Source organism: Typopeltis vanoorti, chromosome 4 (genome assembly GCF_054136105.1).
Source record: "Typopeltis vanoorti isolate ZY-2024b chromosome 4, IOZ_Tvanoo_1.0, whole genome shotgun sequence".
Classification (NCBI taxonomy): Eukaryota; Metazoa; Arthropoda; class Arachnida; order Uropygi; family Thelyphonidae; genus Typopeltis; species Typopeltis vanoorti.
This window is the reverse complement of record NC_143552.1, coordinates 161887835-161904749: the sequence shown is the minus strand read 5'-3', so window position 1 is coordinate 161904749 and position 16915 is coordinate 161887835. Positions and strand designations below refer to the sequence as shown.

The window sequence follows — 16915 nt, the reverse complement described above, 5'->3', positions numbered from 1 at the left end:
GTGGAAAGGAAGCTGGAGTAGATGATATTAGACCAGAAATGCTCAAATATGGAGGTATAAAAGTTTTACAGTGGCTACACTGCATAGTTCAGACGGCCTGGACAGAAGGACGAATTGGATGATTGGCGTAGAAAAGTGTCATAGTACTGGTATATAAAAAGGGAAATAAAACTGATGGTGAGAATTACAGGAGTATTTCTCTACTGAGTGTTGCTGGTAAGATTTATGCCAGTATACTTGAGAAACGGTTGCGAAGAATTGTGGAAGAGAAGCTTGGTGAGGAACAAGCTGGATTCAGGCCAAATAGAGGCTGTCAGGATCAGATATTCACTTTACGACAAATGGTTGAAAAGTCATGGGAATGTAACAAAGATCTGTACTTAAGTTTTGTAGATCTGGAAAAAGAATATGACAAGGTGCCAAGAGAGAAGCTAATCAAAACGCTACAGTTGTATGTGTCAGTGGATCATTACATCAAGCAATACTTAGTCTTTATTTGAGTTGTAAGTCAGCAGTTAGAATTGAAGGATGTACAGGAAGATGGTTTAATGTTAAATCTGGTGTCAGACAAGGATGTACGTTATCTTCTCTGTTATTCATTATCTATATGGATCACATTATGAAGGAAAGTGGTATTAAACATGATATCAAAATTGGAGATGTTAATCTCAGCTATTTGGTTTTTACGGGTGATATTATACTTCTAAATAAATCCGCTATAGGTCTGCAAGATTCCCTGACTAAATTGAATAACTGTTGTAATAGATATGGTATGAAGGTCAGCAATAAAAAGACAAAGACAATGAAAATAGGTAGAATGATTGAAAATATCAACTGCATTATGAACAAAGAACCTATAGAACAAGTAAAACATTTCAGCTACTTATGCATGATTTTTAGCAAAGATGGTAAATTAAATATGGAAATAGACAACAGAGTCAACAAAGCTGGTATGAGAAAAAGTCAACTGAATAAATTTATATGGAATAAGAGAGAAATTAGCTGTATACAAGACTGTGAGTGTTCAAACCAATTTTAACTTATGGATCTGAGAGCCCTTGGAAAAATTAGGGGCATGAACAGATGGCATCAATGGCAATATCATATTAAAAACGAGGATATTAGGAAAGAACTTGACATTGTTGTCATCCAGGAATGCATTAGCAGAGCTAATCTCAGGTGGTATGGTCACTTAAACAGAATTGGCAAGGAAAGATTAGCAAAACAAGTGTTCTCTGCCAGGTTGACAGGAGAACGACCCAGAGGGACACCAAGATATAGGTGGATTGATACAGTAAAAAGTGCCTTAGAAGACAGAAATAAAAGATCTGATAATATTGGAGGCTTGACAGGTAACAGACTGATTTGGAGGAAAATTGTAGATGGGAAGTTACTAATGATATAAATTTTTCGTGTAGTATTATCATATTCTGTATACCCCTTGAGGGTATATACCAGGAATTTGATTGTTTTCTTTCATCTAATCCAGTGTGAAGCAGTATCCAAAGCATGATCTGCCAGTCCTGACTTGCCATAATGACGATAGCAAATTTTTGTTCTCCAAGATTGATGTCAGTATTGCCTATCCATAATAGGCCAAGTTACAAGAACAGTGCTTCATGTATTCATGGATGTAGTGGACAATTTTATCCTTTCATCGGCAGTTAAGGTTTGCTAATTTGAAATGTGGTTGAAATATGGAGGTGATACTTAACTTCTTTATAAAGATATATATATATATAACATTCACTAGTATCATCGTAGCAAGTCAAGACTGGTAGTTAGGACTTTAGTTCTATTGCTTTACACTTGAATTGTTTTCGACACTTATTGTCTATTAGGTTTGTGTTCTGAAAATCCTGATTCAAAATCGATTGAGATATTAGTTATTTAACGATGGATCTTATTTATTTCATTCTTTTAATTTCTTTTGTTCATTTTTTCATTTAATTTTCAGTTCAGTTTTAATATCTTCAGATAGAAGTTAGCTAAGTCTCTGTCAGCTATTGTTATATCTAACCCTTAGCCCACTGATTGTACTTAAATGTAAAAGTTAGCATTCACATATGGTGTTGGCTGTAGTTTTTTTTTTCTTCTGTGGCCTTCCATAGCTCAATCAGGAATTGTCATTTAGTTAGGAAGATCTGTGATCAAATCCTATCTAGGATGCAAAAGTCTTCAATTGAAGTAAGTTAGCGGGTTTTATGTGAAGGTAGTAGGATTTTGTTTAGAATTTTTCATCCAGAATAGATCATTAGAACACTTAAGAGACATAATACACTGGCCTTAGTCTCTTCAATCATAATTCAAAACAGCCCAGTCATTTTTCTTTCATTGGAGCTTTTCTAGAAGAATTATGGTTATTATTAAACCCAGTAGTGAGTGTAATTTATTAACACGTTTCTGGATAAATATTGTATTGACCGTAGCCTGTGTCAGAATGCTTTTGAAGGTATATAATATGTATAGTCTCTTTAAACAGCATTTTTTGTTTTTTAATTATGATTCTTATTAAGCTGTTTTTGTAGGTTTTTTGTAAATTTGCTGTTTTTTCTTCTAGTGAAGTGAACTCCAGCTTCTTTTATAAGTCAGCTGAAGAACGGGAAAAACTGGTAAAAGCAGAGTACCAGTTCATTGCAAAAAGAGTACAGAAAGTAGTAGATTTGAAGAAAAAAGTATGCAGTGGTACAGATAAAGGATTTGTTGTTATCAACCAAAAGGTGATACATTTTTATGATATTTTTGTGGATAATTTTGTTTTTCTGATTCAAAATTCTGTTAGTTCACTCAGTCATGTTAAATATTTGTAGTTTTCTGCTCTTCATGTCTACAGGTGGCTGAATAGGGATATTATATTTAGCTACTTTTACCATATTAAATTTAAAAGGGAACAAGAAGCTGACCGGTAAGTTATTTGGTTTGTATTTTATTGGTATCAAAGGGCTTCGTCTATGTCGACTGAGCTATGGAGGCTTCAATTTCATTAATTGAACCTGCCTTTGAAAGTTGAAAGACTACATGATCTCCTTGATTAATCTTTAGCAGAGTTGTTAAAATTAATATTCATAAGTATTTGAGAAAGTAAGTTTCTTGATTCCATTCATTCATTATGCCTTAAGTGTTAAACTTCAGGGTTGTCTTGAAAAGCAAATACCCAAATAGATTGGATATGGAACTATATCTGAGGATTAAATGGAATTCTTTTCTTATATAAATAAATACATGGTAAATAAGATGTAATTATTGAATAAACAGCAAAATTGATTTATTTTTGATGGTAGCATAAATTTCTTAATTCAGCAAATGAAACTTCCACCTTTAAGTGATGGTCAGAGAAAATTATGCTGAAAAACAATGAATGAATTAAAATGTATGCATTAATTGAACCTTTCTATGGAAGTTGAAAGACTTGGCTCCCAGCTATATATGGTATGGGAAATGCTGTATGTTAGAGAATGGAGTTATTTTGATAATTGTTGTATTCTGTTTGTGTGTCATTATTATATTAGTTCTTTTTAATTTTTTTCCAATTTAGGGAATAGATCCTTTGTCTCTTGATGCCCTTGCTAAAGAGGGAATTGTAGCTCTTCGAAGAGCCAAACGTAGAAATATGGAAAGGTAGGATTTTAACTTGATGCCTGTTTTTGTAATTTTTTTTTATTCAATTTGATTTTCATTCAGCACATAATGTATTTTACATAGTGTTTGTTTTATTTTACATGAATCATACACATTACATGCTAAAATAATCATTATGGTACTTTGGAGTTTTCCTTCTTTTTCTTTTTGAATACTGTAACATGCTTTTACACATTCCATTATGTTTCTGAGACATGAAATGTGGGCCAATCTATTCTTGGACTGTTTGCAATATGTTTGTATGATTTTACCAAAAGAAAACTTTGAAACAGAAATGGAGTTGCTTAAGAGTCTAAATTAAATAACTGGGAAAAGACTGCAGAGAACTGATGAGACTTCTAAACCAGTGTTTACAATTTGCTTTCTTATGGTGTGTGCACTATTAGTAAATATCTACTCAGATAAACGAACAAGATAGGTTGTTTGGAAGTTAACTGACCAGATTATATTCTATCTTGCCTTAAACTTTATGTACAATATGATGGTACAGTGTAAATATCATGTTGACCTGGGCATTGCATGATTTAAACAAGGATCTCTATTTTCATCAAGGAAACAGATGAACAATGAAAAGTCAGCACTGGAACAACAGCTTTAATATAATAAAAGCACCATTGTTATCAAGTATCAACAAAAGATGTGAAACTAGCAGGAGAGTAACAGCAATACCATGTCAACATATTGGTGTACTGAGACAAAGAAGATGCTGCTAAATAAATAATTTATTCAAGCAAGAGCGATTAGAAAAAAGGAGTAGATTCTCATTGAAATCAAGTGTGTATTGTTTGAATCCCATCATCACAGGGGAACAGTGAAATCCCCCCCCCTCCCCCCATATACAATGTCACAAATAAAATATCAAGAATACTGTGTCAACAAAATATAAAGACTGTCTTCTATCCCATGAACAAGATCTCTAATCTCCTGAAATTTCTAAAACTCTCCCCGTCCACCTCTTAATAAAAAAATTAATAAAATAAATATCTACTAGATTGCTGTAGCTGTGGTTTACACCAGCGGTCGCCAATCTTTTGGAAATCACGGACCACTAAACTCACAATTTTGAATCCTGCGGACCACTAACATGAATTTTTTTTAAAAAAAGTACAAACATGTATAAAATAATGATCATAAAAGTTGCATTTTATTAATATGAAATGCACTTGTTTAATTATAACAATTATTAGTGTGATATGTAGCTGCTCGTTTGAAATAAGTTTATGGATTCTTGGCTATGACGTCACTGCACCACGGAGAGCTGTTTCTATTTCAAGCTGACAGTGGTACTTGTTTTTAATTGCCGTAACAGATTAGAATGTCTTTTTACACAAATAGGTTGTTGCAAATGGAATCAAAATTTTGATGGCTTTTTCACTCAGCACTCACTGGATATTCACTTTTTATGGAGAGCCAAAAATGATGTCTTGATGAGGACAAGTGGAATTTAGCTTTGAGACTGCCGTCGGATGATAGATCGATTAGGCTTTCTTTTTTTCTTTTTTTTTTTTTTTTTTTTTTCATGCTCAAATTATTATCTTCAATTTTTGCCAATATTGCCATGTATGGAGTCCTCTTCCTTTGGGTAATAACAGCCAAAAGATTCTGTGAGTGACCGTAAGTGCTGTCGAACAATGGTTATTACCTCATGAAGGTATTTTCTTGATCATAAATTAGTATAATAATAATAATATATGGTTGCAGATCAAGTGTTGATCAATTTTATTATTTAACTTTAACAGGAACTTTCTGTAGTTTATATTAAAGTTCGTTTTTAAAGTTCTGATTAGGGTTTTCCATATCTCTGGAGTATTAGGCCTTGATTTCTGTTAAGGTTGGCAGTAGAACAGGCAACTGTGGCTGCTTCTTTGAAAATTCTTGAATGGTAATCTTCCTTAGCAACAGCTAGCTAACCTTGTACACGCGATAAGTGTTTCACTCGCATTCGATACTATCCTATTTGTAATTATTCTAGTCAGTTATTTTTGTCAGTTTTGCAGTTACACATAATTGTGAGATTGTTTAAACTTATAAGTACCCTGAAGATGCCAACAGTTAAAGTGTGGCGAAACTAGTTGGTTCAGTTTAATAATAAAATTGATCAACACTTGATCTGCAACCAAATATTATTATTATAATGGTTATTACCTGTCAGTTGACATCCTCTTCTTTCATACACTCATCAAGATTCGGGAACATTTGCAGCTCTTCTTCAGCCAACCGTATTTGCCACAGAAATATTTTCTTTTGAAATGCATCCATTTTACCTCACACTGTGAACATGTCTGTAAGCTGTTCTTGCAAGGACGTGTTTAACAGTGAAAAATATCTGCCAGGTATGCAAGCTTGGCTAGCCAATCATCGTTGGACAAGAGATCTAGGAATTTCAATTTTTGTTGCTGGAAAAATAACTTGGCTTCTTGGTGCAAGTCGAACAATCGGGTTAGTATTTTGCCTCTCAACAGCCAACTCACTTCAGCGTGAAGAAGGAGATAAGTATGTTGAGAGCCCATTTCTTCACAAAGTGCCTCAAATATTCGAGAATTGAATGCTTTGTGCCATATTTCATTTACAATTTTAATTCATCAGAGAGTACTTCATGCAATTCTGGAGATATTCTTTTTGTCGCAAGTTGCTCACAATGTAAAATATGAGTAAACAAGATGCCTGTGTGTCCAACATCTTTCACTTTTGTAACAATTCCTGAAAGATGCCTGGTCATGCTTGAGGCACCATCTGTGCATATCCCAACACATTTCTTCCATTCAATACCATGGCTCAGTAAATAACCATTAAGTGCATTGAAAATCTCAGAGCAGGTTGTTCTACCTGGCAAGTTGAGCAAACAGAGGAGTTCTTCCTTTAGCTCTCCTTGACATTTCAAACCTCACAAAACAAAGGAGAACTGCCTTACCTTTTTAGTTATGTCTGTTGATTCGTCGAAGTTTAATTGAATAAAATATTGAATTTTTCACCATTTCTATCACTTGATTTTCAATATCTTGGCCATGTCTTCAATTCTGCGCTTCACGGTGCGTTAGTGGACATAGGACAGCCTGTTTCCCCAAAACCTCTTCACAGGCTCGTAACAAGCAAGGCTTAATTCTTCTCTAATTGTATACGGCTTTATATGATTTGAAGTGTTATCAAATAAGAAGCCTTTACTATGGACTTATCTTCAATGGTCATTTTTGCTAATGAACTTATTTTCTTTTGCATACTTTCACGCATCCTTTGAAAATATTCAACTGGCTTCTTAGCTAAATCTGAGTGTTTTGACTGTAAGTGCCTGGCGAGTTTCAAAGGTTTCATGGCATCATTGCATAAACTCTCAGAACACATGACGCAAAGCAGCCTTGGATCCAGCTCACTTCTTCCAGGATCTTGAATAAATCCAAACTTCAAGTGGTCCCCATCATATTTTTTTGAAACCTTTAACTTTTTCTTCTCTCTGCCTCCAGTTGTAATGTCCTTCAAGATGGTGCCTGGCTGGGGCTCTGGAGGCTCTGATTCATTGATCAACTCATTACGTGAAGTATTACCAAAGAAATGCAAAATGCTTTTTCTCACTCATTGTGGGTTTATTTTATTCAAATCTTAAACCAAACAAGAAATGACAGTTATCAAACTCAAGCTCTTCGATACCATTAAATATCACGCTGTGCACATTTAAAATAAAAACATCACTGATCGCTTACCTAAGAAGAGTATTGTGAGGAATAAACACCAGTATAGTGTTGACAGACGACAATTCGCTTCAACAAAATAAAACAATCGGACAAGAATCTGTATTTGCGGGGGGTTTGATTGTTGTGATGGCATGCATTCACCACTGAAGCCTGCCGCATGTGTACTAGCATTTGCAAGCTGCGCCGCTGGTGGGTTGACAGTGACTCAACAACAAAAGCGCCTCTAGATGAAAATTGTCAGCGATCCTATGTCAGTGTCCAAATTTCTCTACGTACCACCAAAATTTTCCCATGGACCACAGATTGGTGACCTCTGGTTTACGCTACATGAGACAGGCAGGTAGGTTGGAAGAGGTATACCAATCTGAACACATGAAGGATGTCAAGAACAAAAGGAAACACAAAAGGCAGCACATACAACTGAAACCAAATATTATGGCAACAAACAAAAATATTTCATGTAGATTATAGATTTTTCTCAAAAGCTCAAAGAATCAGCTGAAATTATCACATTTTCAGCAGTGCAACAAACAACAAAGGAGGATTTTATATCAGGTCTGGTCTTCTCTAATTCAACATGACACACATGAAGTTTGTAATTGCCAGTAATGCAGCAGACCATGAACCAGCAAAAAACAGCATGTCAGCAAATGTGCACTTTCAATGTTAGTCAGCATTCAAATTCCTGCCATGTACCTCAAGGGGTGTACAGGATATGATAGTACTACATGAAAAAAATTACATCATTACTAACTTCCTATCTACAATTTTCCTCCAAAATAAAAAATGATGGCACAACATTGTTAGTCTTGTTCAAATATTTTTGTTATGTATGTTACCTGTTATAATCTTTAAGTTTATTCACACATTTCTCCTTATTTTTTTTATTCTAAGTTTATTCAGACATTTTTGTTATATGTGTTACCTGTTATAACATTTTTTTAAGTTTATTCACACATTTCTCCTGATGTGAAACAAGAATTTTCATGAAACTAGTAGAGTAGTCAATAAAATAGTCTAAATCTATTTCATCTGGTTCTTTCTTGTTGGTATTACTCCACAAGTAAGAAAGAAAAAAAAGCATATCTAGTAGAATGATTTAGTTGATAGGTTTCTATTTGGCTGCCAATTATAAAGGATGGGAAAAACATTTGGAAGTGTCCTAATATAGGGAATGAAAATGCTGTTTGGGTGGTGGTGGTGGTGGGGGGTCTTCTCTTTGAATTAAAAGAAAAATGGTTGATTGATTTTTTGATTGTAACCAAAGATCAGCAAAACAGGTGTTTTGGTGGCATGTTTTAAAAAGAACCAAGGAAGACCAAGTTCTGTATATGAATTGATGCAGTTAGTACAAAATATAAGAATTGACAATATTTGGTACCTAATAAATTGATGAAATTGTTGATAGGATACACAGCAGATAATGATATTTATAATTAATATCTTTTTTCTATATGTAGAATGATATTGAATTCCTGATAAGTATCCTTGTGGGGTGTACAGAATATTACATTGATACCATGAGAGCGTGACTACAATTATCTGGAATTTGACTTTCTGAACTATGCAATGTAGTTATGTGAAAGCTTTTGTACCTTCATATTTGAGTATTTCTCATCTAATACAATTTACTCCAGTTAGCATTTTGGGTTTCTGGTGGTTTCTACTTCAGATATTGATATGCATACTCCTGATGCTGTTACTCTTGAATAACTTTACTACTGTTCTGTCACACCTTCTATCACTTTCATTTAACAGTCTGAAGAATTATTTCATATGACCAGAATATACTGATCTTGTTTTTTTCACCTTTTTCAATTCCTTTTCCAGTTCTCTTTCCTCTATTCAGTGGTCTTTAGAACATTTTGCCAAAATTGATATTTTCTATATTCTTACCAAAGTTTTCTTATATCTTTAATCTAATTTTTTATGCCTTGTTTAGCTTTCTTACATTATTCTTACAGGACCTCTGCAAATTTACTAGCAAGGAATTTTCATTATGATTTCTTCTGAAACTGCCTCTTTAATCACTGTGAAGTTCCAATTTTTTTTCTTTTATTTTATTATCTGCAAACAACTGCACCACATTGTGTCCCTTGTTGAATCAATATTTTCTTCAGATATACATATAGAAAGACATAAGTGTTGGTGGTTATTCATAACAGTGCTTCATGGTATAAACAACTCCAGAAGAAGAGACAGTAAGTAATTTACTGAACTTGTGTTATTTACACCATGAAGCAATTATGAATTTTTTAGTTTGTTCTGAGACTGCACTTAGTTCTTGCTTATAAGCTGCTTCATGTTTTTTCTTGAATGATGTTTGCATATTCGAGTAGTACGGTTCGCCTTTGTCCAGCTTTGATTTTTTTTTTGTCATAACTTTCTTTTGTATTCTTTTGGATATAATATTTTTTTTATCCTGCTATAAACTGTGATAGCATCCTGTTTCAAATCCCATGTATACTCTTATATCCTGAGTTTGCATGAAGATATTGCTATCAGCTATAACACTAAGACTTATACCTATCTCACTGTTTCCTCTGCCATCACCACCAACAATGTTTTTTTATTGCATGTGTTCAGATGACCAACAATATGCCTGTATGTGAGGTGAAAAATCCGAGATTCAAAGAGGAAAAACTGTACCTCCGTATAAGATCGGCTAACTCATCTTCAATTGAAAAGTCCTATACAATTTCTCTTCTCACAACGATATTAAAACTCAGGCCTTTTCCAATTGAAGGGCACAATGTACCATCATTCTTCCAATTGTCTACAGAGCTACTTATGTTGGGCATTTAATGGAATAAAAATGGAACAAATTCAACAACTTTAATTTTTCAAATATTTCTTCTGTCACAAAGACATCTGCTGGCATGCCATATAAAATGTTACAAATACTCAAGAAACATGAAGTGAAATTTAGCTGGTGGGAGTATTAGCTAGGAAGGGTATCCTCTAAACATTGAGCCTAGGTTGTAACTTGGGATTACTTAAAAAATTTCCCCATATTTTGGAAGTTTAACATCCATACTTATTAAATAAGGTTGATTTTCAAAGGCAATTGGAGATTCTAAAAAATGCTTATCAAGTATGAAATTGTTGCAATGAAACAATGTTTTTTTTTTTTATTATTCTGGTGTCTAGGGCACATGGTTTGCTAGACCTGACTAGTCATGATTGCAAATCTATTTGTTATTTAAAGTGAATGTTCATATATATCTTCCAACGTTCCCATAGTAGGTCATTTTGCATGTACACGCTAGGAACAGTGAACAGGACCAGTTTCAAGTAAGGTTTGAAAGATTGCAGAGATAGTGTATATTTTTTCAATTTGACTACTTTTTGAGTGTCTGCTTAATGATGATACTACTGATTCATCTGACTCCTATCGGACTATCCTCCTGGTATACAAATTGATATTGCTTCTTTTACCTTTTTCATCTCTATGCATGTAATATCCCTCCCTTGCAAATTCTTACTCCAAAGAACTATTCAAGCTGTCTCCTAAGCTTGTCATAACTGCATGATTCCATCCTTCCCAGTTGGAGGCAACGTGACTAACTTGGTTATGGGCAAATCTTCTGATCCTATAACCAGATCCAGCACTCAAATCCTATCTCTTGATGTTATCTCTTAACAGGTAATAAATTCAATTTCCTGGTAGTTATTTGATCTTTCCTCCTAATCTGTAGTTGAAGTCTGTCGTAATAATTACTCAACTTGCATTCTTTGTGCTAATTTAGCAGTGTATGCCTGCCTTCCACATCTTTTTTCTCTTGCATCCTTTGGCCTCTATTTGATTTTTTCCAGATTGCATCAAATGAACTGCCATTGCCATTTTTTTTTTTTTTATGGCTGCAATTCATCTGCTATGATCAGCATCTTTCTCCCTGTCCCATTTTTTCTATCCTGAAAATACTATACTCCTCAGATCTATCCCTAATGACTTCATCTTCTGTCAGCCAAGCCTCACTAATGCCTGTAATTTTTTTTGCAAGGTAGCCAACCAGTGTCAGAAACTCCCCTTATTCCTGATTTCTTCTGGCATTAACGTACATAAACTGTAGTATTTTTTTAGGCTTTCACATCTTGTATCAACTGTATCATATCATTTTGTATTAATCTGGAACTAGGTTTTTTGTAAGAATTAAACGATCAGTATAATTTTAAAAATTATGTGTGTTGTTAGTGTTTTACTGATTTCACACTCAGCTACAGTTTTGATTTTATATTTGTGTAATGAGAACATCTGTTTTCTGTATGCAGTAAGTTAGTTATCCTGAAAATGTCATATTTCGTAAACCTTAATAAATTAGAAAATGCATCTGCAACTTGTTGCTTTATATGCAAGTGAGCTGATTAACTCTTAATGAAATTTATTAAGCTTGCAGAAATAAATTTTATTTAGTAACTATGATGAAAATGTCCATGTCCAGTTTGAAAGAGGAAAATAATTATTTCTAAATGAATTTCAGGAGAATTCCTTTTTTCTTTCAAATTGGGATATAAGTAAGCAAAAAGTAATTAGGTTCTATTTATTTAAGAAACAAAGTTTATTTCTTTTCTTATATAAAGAAATATCTCAAGTCCTATATTGGCCAATAAGAAATCAGGCATTTTTAATTATTGTGTGTAATGACTTGTAATAATCTGTAAAATACTTGAATTTTCCTATTGGTTTAGTATGCATATTATATCAGTATTCCTCTTGCAGGCTGGCTTTAGCATGTGGAGGTACGGCAGTAAATTCATTTGATGATTTAACCCCTGAGTGTTTGGGATTTGCTGGACTGGTATATGAACATGTTTTAGGTGAACAGAAGTACACTTTTGTAGAAGAACTTCAGAATCCACATTCTGTTACTATTTTGATAAAGGGACCCAATAAGCACACTCTTAATCAGATTAAGGATGCGATTCATGATGGATTAAGAGCAGTTACAAATGCCATTGAAGATGGTAAGCCTTATTTGGAAAGTTATATTTAAAATGCTCGAACAAAATATCCATTTCTTGATATGTGCCCTCAAAGGATACACAGGATACTATGATAGTATACTACATGATTGTTTTATTACTACTAATCTGATTTTCTTCCAGATTACTATATCACTTTTCACCACTCCAGTGCTGTTATCTTATATTTCTTATTTGCTGGGAAATTTCTTCTAGGGCACCTCTAACTGCATCAATCTACTTAGATCTTAGTCTTCCTCTGGTCTTTTTCAAGCCATCTTGTCATCAAACACTTCTTTTCACTTTTCACTGCTAACCTTTCCTCTCATATTCTGTTTAAATTACTTTACCGCATTAAATTAGCTCTGCTCACTCATTCTTGAATGGCAGCATTAAGTACCTTCCTAATATATTAACTTATAATGATTCTGCCATTGATGGCATCTCTTGACTCATTTAATTGTTCTCAAAACTCTCATATCTATGGTCTCTGAGGTTTTGATCAGCTGCTTTTTTTTTCTTCTGATTTTTCTTGCTCTTAGATCCATAAGTTAAAATTGGTTTGAACACTGTCTTGTATATACTGATAGTTTTGTATTTTGGCTAATTTTTCTTATTCCATAAAAATTTATTCATCTGGCTTCCCACCATACCATCTTTGTTTATTCTGTTGTTGTTGTTTACTTACATTTAATTTGGCATCTTCACTAAAAATTCAGCCTAAATAGCAGAAATATTTTGCTTATTCTATAGGTTCCTCATTGAGAATGCAATTGAAGTTTCTGCCTATTTTATACCAAATTTATTACAACTGTGATTAAATTTTTAAAAAAAAATCTCGGAGACTTGCACTGGATTTAGTTTAGGAGCACATCATCTGTATAAAGCAAAGATAAGCTTATAATATCACTTTTAATACCACATTTCTATCAGTCACCATATACACCTTCTGTCCAAAAAGAAACTGAACTTTTCGAAAATAGAAGAAACTAGTGGTTCCACCTGTTGTATCTTTTTGTTGTCGAAAGTGGCAACCTTCATTAGTGTTGTGTCAACTATTTGACATTTGCTTCATTAGAAGCCAAGAGAGACAGTGTGTTTTGACGAACAGTCTGAAAATGAGTTTCAAACAGAGAGCTGCAATTGACTTTTTTTTTGTTAAATTTAGTAAAAGTTTAACCGAAATGCATCAAATGCTTCAAAAAGCATATGGTGATGAATACTTATCCCGCACTCAAGTTTACGAGTGGTTTGAGTGATTTCAAAGTGGTTGTGAAACGCTCGAGGACGACGAAAAGCCAGGCCATCCAAAAAAAAAAATTGGACTGAGCAAAGCTGACATCCAAAAAGTGCATGATTTCATCAAAGAAAACCCGAAATCGTCCGTGAGATTGATTGAAGATGAATTGGGGATTCAAAAATCAACTGTGCACAACATTTTGACCAAGAGTTTGGGCTTTCGTAAATTGAATTCGCGATTTTTCCCCCGCAAGTTGGTCGATGACCAAAAAATTGTATCGAAATGAACACTGCAAGGATCTCATTAAAACCACTTGTAATGAATCAAACGTCTTTGAAACGATCATTACTGGTAGTGAAACAGTGTTTTGAGTATGAGCCTGAAACAAAGCACCAGAGTGCTCAGTGGAGACCACAATAAGAGGGGCATCCGAAAAAAAGTCACTTGGAGAAGTCAAAAGTAAAGACAATGCTGATTTGTTTCTATGATTCCAAGGGCATCATCCACAAAGAATTCGTTCCGCCTGGCCAAGTGGTCAGTGGTGAGTTTTGAAGCAATTGATAGTGAGAATTCATTGCGTACGGCATGAATATCGTGATGCAGGCAGCTGGTCACTTGCATGATAATGCACCATCTCATCGTTCGAATATTGTGAGACAGTTTTTGAGCAAAAACCAAGTTTGTGTGTTGGATCACTCGCCGTAGTCAAGCATTCTCAAGCAGCATTTCATTTTGCATAACTTGCAAGTCATCACCATACTTATCAAAGAGATACCCTTAAAAATTAATTTAACAAGATGATTTTCATTTCACTGCCAATTCTCCCAACATCCTCTTTACCTTAAGGTATGCAGTAATATTGATGAAAGCTTATTTTTACAATTCACAACATTAATTAGCTTAGTGTAATTATATACTTGACCATAAATAATTAAGAGTTTTTAAATAGCACTATTTAAAAAATGGTTATGTTGCAAAGATGAACTAGAGACTTGATCACATTGACATTACTTTGTGAAAAGTTATTCTGCTCCATTGCTAGCAGTGACCATTTTCTGTTGTTTTCGCAAGCTGTTATTGGTCTTTCCAACTGAATGACTTTTTTTTTATTAATAAGTTGTATAAATTCACCCTTCGTTATGGACAATAAATGACAGGAAATGCAAACTGCACCTTTTAGTTTTGTGAAGCCCAAAACTTGGGACAAAGGTAGGAGACCAGAAAACATTGAAAACGCTGGAGAAAAGAGCTCTATGGTGTCATCAACTAAAACCAATCAAGTACTTTCAAGACAAAAAGGTTCAAGGAATTGAAGTGATTGTGCTACGAAGACAGAAGTTGTATTCTGTAATGTATAAAAAATATTCTGAGAATGCTGACAGAAACACTAGATTACTAAAAGGTTTTTGAGGTCCTCAGTTTAATTTTCACAAAAAATGCTGTGACAGAATCCATCTTTCCAAAGAAAGATCAATTCAAAAATGTTTGAACAAGTGAAGTGCCTTTTTAATATAGCCTATTATAAAACTAACTTCAATAAACTATTTACTGACTATAAAAACTTCATAGTCCTAATAGTAAAACAGTATCAAAATGACACGAAATGTAAAGAATTTGTGTCAGTTACTTTTGATGTCGTTAAACAAAAATTAGTTAAGAAAATCAGAGTCCAGTAGCAAGTCTTCTAGGTACTTCTACAGATACTGAAAATAAGGAGAAACTCGTCCTTTATATGAAATGCATAGATAAAATCAGAGGAGGTATTTGTTTCCATAATTACTCTCTAAAAGTCAGCAGTGTATGTTGATAGATGAGAAAGTGAAATAAATAGGTTCTTGTCATGGAAGACGGTAACTGGTTAGCAGGTAATTGAAAGAAGTAGCACATAACATCTTGAGAAAAACAATGGACTAGGCAAAAATTAAAACATATGTTTAAGATATTACAAATTATTGCATATAATTTTAATTTGGCTATTTTAAATTCTATCAAAGATGTTCTCTCTTTCCGTATACACATGCACACAATATAGATTTCTGTCAACCCATTTCTTTATGCATGCTCTTATCAAGTTTTCTAAAATCTTTACCGTCACTACAGATGTACTGATAGGTTGATACTTAGACATGTTAGTATTTGCACCAGCCTTTTGCATTGGGATTATCGTGCCTTGGGAATCTTCCCTGTGCCGAGACTCAAATTATACAACTAGGTCTAAGCCATGGCCTATGACATTTCTTGATTTGGAATGTCATTTGATTACGTTTATGCTTTCTTACATATTTCTTCGTATTTTTGCAGCCCACCAGCTGAACTGGCAAGGTATATTGAAAATTATTGGCAACCCACTTGCTAATAGTTTTCAATATCTGCTTTTCCTATATTGCACAAATTTAGTCTGCTACAAAGGCTTAATTGTTTTTTAAATCCATGTAAACAACTTCTCCCTGCCTGAATTAAATTTTTTCTTGGGTTTGCTGATCTAATTATTTAGAATAAAAAAATAATAAAAATCTGCAGTAATAATTGTATATTTGAGTTTGTGGCTCACCTCTAAAAATTCCTCTTCTTTTTTAGTAGAAGAAATGGGACAATAGACAAATCTTACAACAAATCTGAAAATTTCCACATTACTTTGCTTGAAATTACTTACCATTTGAAAAGGTTGATTTCATTTTTTGTGCTGGATTCTATTGCTACTGATTCCTTCCTCTTATTTGGAAGGAAATTCCTATCCAAACATATGTCACCCATTTTAGTTCATCTATAACACCAGTTATGTGAACATAGTACCAAGGCTTCTATAGTTTCACTTCTTTTCCACTGCCTATCTTTGATATTGATGAATTTGATTTTGTTCCAGTAGCTGACTTCCACCGTTTCTTTGAAAACATCATGCCCTTGTTTTACCAGGTGATGCCCAAGCCAGCAAAACATTTGTTATACCATCATTGTGGTTTTAGTTTAAACCAATATAAATACAATTTGGTTAAGTCCGAAATTGCTATACCACCTTGTTCATATAGTAACCATGTAGATATATAATAGTGGGGATGCATCACAAGGTGGGGATTGACATTAGGTCATATTCCTTGAACTAGGCAGAGGTCTCCTTTAGGTGTAGTATATTTCACAATGCTGATATCTATTCATGCCTGAATTCTCTGTAACATACGTTTTTAAGGTAATTGCAGCACATATTTAGAATATTAGTGTGTTTATCACTTATTACCGCTGATTTCTTTTACAGTGCTCTTCCTTACATTGCTGAGCTTTGACATATCTCTGGAACATTTAATTTGCATAAATATGAATAAAATTCAAGTACAGTTGATTGTCACTATTTGAGAGCTCATGTTCACAGGAATAGATTGTTATAGTAAATTTT

The 16915-nt window shown here is 33.8% G+C and overlaps 1 protein-coding gene across 1 annotated transcript in view; it reads left to right on the top strand.

Moving 5' to 3' along the window:
• The window catches only part of CCT6 (chaperonin containing TCP1 subunit 6), a 112934-nt gene that overhangs the window by 74819 nt on the left and 21200 nt on the right, over positions 1-16915 (top strand). Inside the window, exons 6-8 of the mRNA XM_090391559.1 lie at positions 2561-2720; positions 3536-3618; positions 12046-12290. Of these exons, the coding sequence (XP_090247685.1) occupies positions 2561-2720; positions 3536-3618; positions 12046-12290 (488 nt within the window). The remainder of the gene's footprint in view (positions 1-2560; positions 2721-3535; positions 3619-12045; positions 12291-16915) is intronic.